The 7,748-nt window shown below is 32.7% G+C and overlaps 1 protein-coding gene across 1 annotated transcript; it reads left to right on the top strand.

Moving 5' to 3' along the window:
* The first annotated feature begins 1,319 nt into the window (after positions 1-1,319).
* On the top strand, positions 1,320-5,478 carry LOC128397395 (toll-like receptor 6). Its single transcript, XM_053358120.1, has one exon. The coding sequence runs from the start codon at positions 1,617-1,619 to the stop codon at positions 4,605-4,607; it is 2,991 nt and encodes a 996-aa protein (XP_053214095.1). The 5' UTR covers positions 1,320-1,616; the 3' UTR covers positions 4,608-5,478.
* Positions 5,479-7,748: the final 2,270 nt, after the last annotated feature.

Genomic DNA, 7,748 nt, shown 5'->3' with positions numbered 1-7,748 from the left:
AAGTTAATCAAAAGTTTTACAGTCGATGAAAAAGTTTACAACGACAGTAATTAAAGAGACACAGACTGTATACCTGTGAAGATGAAGATGAAGATGAAGATGATAACAATAATAAAAAAGTTCTAGTTCTTAATCAAGGTAAATTGAATTTTCAATTGGATGGTTGGAGTAACTTTAATTCTAAGTTACATTGACAACTTCATCTGTTGGAAATTCAATTTTTACCTGTTGATATATTTTAGAATAGAAAACTTTTTTTTTCTCTTCTTCTTTTTTGGTCGTTTTCTATTCTTTTTCAGCATCGATGTGTGAGGCTCTAATTTAGAAAAGGTAATAACTTTATCTCTCTTTACAAATGATAATAATAGTATATCAGGTAAGAGAATTAGAGTTGGACAGTGTTCGAGGGTGGAGGTGGGAAGTGGTCGGTCCATTGAGAGGAAAAGGTTTTACTCTCTCTCTCTCTCTCTCTCTCTCTCTCTCTTTCTTTCTTTGGTCTACCTGGTAATTTAATAACAATTAGAGTGAACTTAGAGTGGGAAAAATATTATCAATTGATAGGGATTGTAGTAGATGGACTATTAAAATATATATATATTAGTTTTGCTTGCTTCTTGCCGCTGGTCAAGCAAGTGGACACACAAGGCTACCTGGTGAAAGGTAATAATGTTTATTTTGGTCATACTTTAATTGTATTGTGTTGATGGAGGAGGAGGATGAGAAGGATGATCAAGATTGTTGATTATTTATCTTGAACATTTTTTTCCTTCTCAATTATTTTGATGATGGTCAGTTCGGGTCAGTTTAATTTAATTGTTTCCTTTTGCAGTTGATTGTTTGTTTGTTGTTGATTGAATTTAAGTTTTCTTTGTCCAATCTCTCCCTTTCTCTCTCTTTCTCTTTATTTGATCAGTAAATTACTTCAACTTGATATAATTAACTGAAGTAAAGAGAAGGTAAAAGTAAAAAAGTTCTAATAATGAATTCGAAAAAAAAAATTCAGAGATCGATAACCAATAGAAACTTTTTTCTCCAAAATCAGAGAAAAGAAAAGAAATAATTGATATATGAAATTTTCTTTTCCAACCAAATCGATGGTTAAAGTTGTTGGAGAAAAAAGTTCTATACTGAGTAAATGCTATCGAAAGCAAGACAAATGAAATTGTTGAAAACAAAAAAAAAAAAACAAATAGTAGATCTTTTCTTCAATAGATGGAAGTGATAACCTGTTGGAAAGAAAAAAATATTAGCGAACTGCACTTGCGCAAGAGAGAAGAGAACATTTTTCTTCTATTCTCTTTTCCTTTATTATCTTTCAGTTTCTCGTTTTTCAAGTTTAGTTTTGGTCTTGACTCTTTATACTTTGCGTCATTTTTTGTGTTCCATTCTCTCTCTCTCTCAGTGTAGTTGAAAATGAAAATATACACAGTGTTTAGACTTTTTAACTAAAAGGTGATGTGATGTTAAAAGTGTCCATTGTATCCATTTGGTGATTTTCTCTTTTCGGTGATCTAAATTTTTGTGTTTTCTTTTCTTTTTGTTTTCAAATGGACACCATGATAATAACTAACTTGAAACTAGAAGAGAGTGAATAGATTTTTATAATATTATGTACCATGCAATCCATTAACTATTTACTATTGTTGTTATTACTCTTTTGGACCAACAATCTTGGATTAATTGTTGTTAAAGTTGTTGATTGTTATTCATCATCTTCATCATCTATTTTACCATCATCTTTATCTCCATCTTCCGAGCTGATTCAAGATGGTAATCGACCATTGGAAAGTATTGATCTTTCTTTCAATGGGATGTCTTCTGTTCCTGATGAGCTTTTCTGCCAACTTTCCAACTTAGCTGTCATCAATCTTTCCAATAATTTGTTCACCGATGTAGTATCCATTGGATTTTCATCTTCTGTTAAACGTTCATCTTCATCTTCATCTAAAAACAATAACAATAATAATAATAATAATGGTAGTGGTCAAAACTCTAGTTGGTCCCATTGTTCAGTTAATTCTACAAGCCAATTGGATTTATCTTACAATCGTCTCAAAGTTTTAACTGATCGAGGCTTTTCTACCTTGACACATCTTAAGGTTCTTCGGCTTAATAATAATCGTATCTCACGAGCAGAAGAATCTTCTCTTAATGGACTCAGTGAATTAGCCTTACTTGATCTGTCCAATAACGAGCTTGTTGCCCTTCCACCAGGATTTTTTACCCCAATTAAAAGTTCACTTCGTGAATTATACCTTCAAAATAACAGTATTTCTGTATTACCACCACTTCAATTCAATGGACTCCAATGGATTCATATACTTAATATGAGCCACAATGAGATAGCCAACAATTGGATTAATGTTGACACTTTTGCTGATCTTACCTCTTTAGTGACTCTTGATTTAAGTTACAATCAATTAAATAAGATTGATTCAACAACCTTTAGAGCTCAAACCCGCCTTGAAGCTTTATATCTCCATCACAATAAGATTGAAAGTATTGCTGATAATGCATTCTCATCTTTAAATAATCTTCAACAACTAGTCCTTAGTTATAATCATCTAAACAAATTGGACTCAGCAGAATGTTTTACTGGTCTCAAAAAGCTACCAAGTTTACATCTTGACCATAATCGAATTGAACAAATTCATAATGAAATATTTCGTAATCTAACAAGCTTAATGGATCTTAATTTATCTCACAATTGGTTAAAGAAAACTGTTCCAGGAGCCATGTTATGGACACACTCATTACGAAATTTAGATTTATCTTATAATTCAATAAGTGAAATTGGTAACGCATCATATCAAGGTAATGCTCAACTGTACAGTCTTGATTTGGAAGGTAATCAAATTGGTAACCTTTCACGTGGTGTTTTTGCCGATCTACCTTTTCTACGGATCATCAATTTGGCCGCTAATCGAATTGAAGCGATAGAAGAGTCTACATTCATCGATGTTCCAGATCTTCATGTACTTCGTCTTGATTCAAATAGTTTATCCAATATAAATGAACTTTTCAATGGTTTAAGAGATTTACTGATGCTCAACATATCAGCAAACAAGATTGCCTGGTTTGATTATGCTCACGTTCCTTATGGTTTACAGTGGTTAGATATACACGATAATCTAATTGACAGTTTAGAAAATCTCTATGAACTTCAATCGTCACTTCGTTTAAAAACTCTTGATGCATCTTTTAATAAGATAACTCACCTTTCCAAAGCATCTTTACCCAATGGTATTGAAGTGATCTTACTTAATAATAATTTAATCAACCGTATCGACCCATCAACCTTTTTGGGTAAACAAAATTTAACTCGAGTTGATCTAACCAGTAATCGACTTAACACTTTACATCAAAATGCTCTACGTTTAAGTAAAGTCGCTTTACGTCGACCATTACCTGAATTTAATATATCGAAAAATCCATTCAGGTGTGATTGTAACATTGAATGGTTACAAAAGATGATCACCACAGATGAATCTCGACAATATCCTAAAATTGTTGATGTTAATCATATAATGTGTGACTTTGCTTTCAAGAAGAAAGTATCTCCCATGCCATTAGTTCAAGCTGATTCATCAAATTTCTTGTGTACTTATAAGAGCCATTGTTTTGCTTTATGCCATTGTTGTGATTTTGATGCTTGTGACTGTGAAATGATGTGTCCAGAAAATTGTGTTTGTTACTACGATCAAGCTTGGAATACCAATAGTGTTGATTGTAGTGCCAATGGTCATACAGTGGTACCACCAAGGATACCAATGGATGCAACTGAGCTTCACCTAGACGGTAATGACATTCCATCTCTCTCTAGCCACACCTTTATTGGCCGTAAATATATGAAAATCCTCCACCTAAACAATAGTAACATCTACACCATCAACAACCGCACCTTCAATGGCCTCATAGCCCTTGAGGTTTTGAACTTATCTCACAATCGGCTAATTACCCTCCATGGATATGAATTTGAACGCCTTGTTAATTTAACAGAATTATACCTTGATCATAATCGAATCTCAACTATTGCCAACAATACCTTTGCTGCCTTGACTTTATTACAAATTCTCCACATTGATCACAATTACATCGTTGATTTTGAAATCTGGAATTTCAATCTTAATTCACACCTGATGACCATTAAAATGGCCGCAAATCCATGGTCATGTGAGTGTCACTATATTGAGCCCGCTCTTGATTGGGTTCATTCAAAGGTTCATCTTATTTCCGATGCCAGGTACATGGAATGTTATTATAATGAAACTTCAGGTATTCCATTACTGCCCAAATTTAACATCTCATCGTGCACCAATCTTTCAGCACGTAAGATGTTAGCTCAAAGGTTCCAAGTTGAAAACTTTGTCCCGATATTTGTTATCAGTGGAGCACTTTTGGTTATAATTGTTGTCATTTTCATTGTGATTCTCATAATTAACTTCTTCTTCAAGGGTGAAAGCTCTAGGGCTCATCATGCAAGTCCTGAAACAATACACAAACATCTTAATCCACTTGCACATACTCATTCACTCATCCACACCACAAGAGGAAGTGTTTTCAACGATGATCTTCGAAATGTGAGAAACGAATGGAGAAAATGTTGAGATTTTTCTAAGTCAAGTTCATACAATTATATAATATAAATAAGAGTGTAAATAATCGTGTAAATAACCAGAACAAAAATGATCACATCAATACAGCAAAAGAATCAGAAGGAGCTCGAAATTTGGTCATGAAATAACTTTTGTGCAGATAAACGATAAGCCGAATGATGTATTTTCTGTTAACATGAGTTGTAAACAAAGAAAACTCTAAATCTACATACCGATTGGATGGCTATTTTTTCATCAACAAGACGTACAAAGAGTGTTTTTTATATCCATTGAAATTTATCTTCAAAAGATCAAAATAGTTTATATTAATTTCCAGTTCATACAATCTCATGTTAATGGAGAAAATATCATCTACTGTTGTTTCAAGCTCATCAGTCCACAGTCTTCATGTAGACTCAAGTTTCAAGTTCAGAGGATTTTCAATCACTTGTGCTGTGCATCTCTCACCTCCTTTAATTTATCTCTCAATCACCAAGATTAGGAAAAAAGTCTGACTGGAGGAGATACCTTCTTTTCCAATATCATCATCACCATCATCAATTTCACAACAACATCAACAGAAAAAAAAACCAGATTGTATGGAGAAAAAAAGAGCAAAAAGGAACATCAGACAAAAATGTGTCTCTTTCACAAGAAGGAGATGAAAGAAAAGCTAAAAGGAAAAAGAAGCCAGAAGAAAATCTGATAACCATCACAGGTCCTCATCAATAATATCTGGTCTCCAGATCTTCTACAAGCCGTCTAATCGTTTTCTCCTGGAGAAAAGAAAAAAAAACCACCACCACTACCACCACCAAAAAGACATCAAACAAAAGAAGGTCCCTCTCTCTCTCTCTCTCTCTTAAGATGCTCACACGATATATTGAAAAGTGCCTCACAAAAATTAATTTCTCTCTCTCTCTCTGGCTGTATATAAGTATAAAAATGTATATAACTATATATATATAAGTATATATAAAAACCTGTTCAATTTTTATCTACTTTAAAAATCAAAGATAAAGAAAGCGAAAGAAAAAAAAGTCTTACCATTCCTTTCAAATTCATATACTAATATTTATCGCGATTCTCAATCAATTCACACTTTAATGTAACCTTAACCTTAGGCCTTTTGTCCCCAATCCAATGTTCTCATTCACAAAACCATCTTCATCTTCTTTTATTGTAATTTAGTGTGATAAGCTCTCTCTCTCTCCCTCTCTCTCTGTCTCCCTCTTCCTAACTGATTATGTGATAATTTCATAAAGCAATCGGACTTTTTATCAAGTGAATCTGGTTCAAGAAAAAGCAAAGAAATTGTCAAATGGTGACCAGGATAAAACCCCAGAAAAATAAGAGGAAGACAAAAAGAAAAAGAAAGAGGAAAAATAAAGTTGTCAAGTGAATACAATGCAAAAGAATAATAAAAAAAAATTATTATCATCAGCATCTTCCATAGGTGAGAAAAGTAAAGCAAAAAAAAAGGAAGATGGAGAAAGTTGAAAAAAGTGAAAAGACTCATTGAACCATTAAGAGTTGAGGAATTGCCAAGGTTATAACATTATCGTGATCAACATCATCATCATAATAATAATCAGAGAGAAAATAAAAGAGAATTAAAAAGAAAACCAAGACGAGAGAGAGAGAAGATGATGAAACTGAATAGTTTTTACCTTTAGCAGCATAACCCTGACCCTCCCTCTTTTATCTTGCATCTTCTTTCTTTCTCATCTCACCTTAAATCTCAAAGTGTTTCTCCTTCTCCCCCACTCTCTTTTCTCTCACCCAGGTAACTTCAAACTCCTTGTAATGCAAAAATATTTTGATCTGTGCCCAATTTCCGGGTTAACATGATAACAACAAACTCATTGGAACGTAAATTGTGTCCATGGTAAACAACAAACATTCATGTTCCCTGTTAAATAGTGTTAATAGTTTAAAGAGTATCCTAAGCAACTATTACAATCAACTATTTCTTAATCTTCCTCTTCTTTTTTTCTTCTCTTTTCTCTATTCTTTTCTAATTTTCCCTAACTCATTGCACCTAAACAAATTTACCTTTTTCTCACCTTTTGTGACAAAGTATTAACACTCTCTCGTCTTCATCTTCATCTTCATTATTATCTCCATCATCTCCCACTTTCTTTTCCATTCAGCTCATATAAACTTTAAAAAGTATCCAAATGTTTAGTTTTGATTGTGAAAATGTATCATAGATGAGAAGAAGAAAAGAAAAAGTTTCTTTTTCTAATAGAAACAGTTTCGTTTCTCTCTCTCTCTCTCCATCCTCATCCTCCTCTTGATCATCCTCATCTCTAATACTATGATATTGTAAACATTCATCTGTATATATATTTGTACAGGGTGAGAGGGGTGTGGGTGGTTAATCAAGTGAAAAAGTTATCCCTGTTTGAGATTTTATTTTGTTTGATATATAATAATGATAATAATCAAACTAAGTGAATTAGAAACTGATTTAAAAATGATTTCAACGATTTAATGTCCATATGACAAATATAACAAGTTAATCAATTCCTCCTTATGTTAACAATTAACCTCACAATCTCCTAACCACAAACCGCTCACAAGGTAACCCAAAGAGAGACTGAAAATAAATCAATTGAATTTGATTTAAACAGTAACAAGAAAGAGGAAAGAAAAAAAATCAAACAATTAACTAATAAACATTTACACCCAAGACACCAAACAATTTATATAAAAGTAAATTAATAGAAAAATATAGATAATCAAGTTAATTGGTGATCAATGTTAAACCAATTTAACCAATCCAACTAATGGAATCAATTTCAATTGTAATGAAAAACATTCAACACTCATGAGAAGCTTAAATGTTACAACAATTAACTTTGATTATGTATTACAAGTTCTTGAAAAAGAAAAGCCTAATGATAAAATTAAAGAGATGATGATAAACTTTCAAGATGAAAGATGATGATGATGATGATGATGAGCCTCAAAGGTATGATAAAAGTTTGCATTATCTTCACTCTCGAGATATTTGTTTTTAGGGTTAGTGTGATGAACTGGCACGATAGAACCTTGAAAAACCCGTTTACCATTGAGAGAGAACCCAAAGCCTAAGAAACAAAAAAGGTAACCAAATAACCAGCACTTCTCATCCAACAGGTAACCTTT

This window comes from Panonychus citri, unplaced genomic scaffold (assembly GCF_014898815.1).
Source record: "Panonychus citri isolate SS breed McGregor unplaced genomic scaffold, ASM1489881v1 Contig00031, whole genome shotgun sequence".
Lineage (NCBI taxonomy): Eukaryota > Metazoa > Arthropoda > Arachnida > Trombidiformes > Tetranychidae > Panonychus > Panonychus citri.
Note: the sequence above shows the minus strand (reverse complement) of the source record. Positions and strands in the feature narration are given on the sequence as shown.

What these genes read in the sequence shown, in the direction of transcription:
- LOC128397395 (XM_053358120.1), top strand. Translation starts at nt 1,617, where the DNA reads ATGCAATCCATTAACTATTTACTATTGTTGTTATTACTCTTTTGGACC.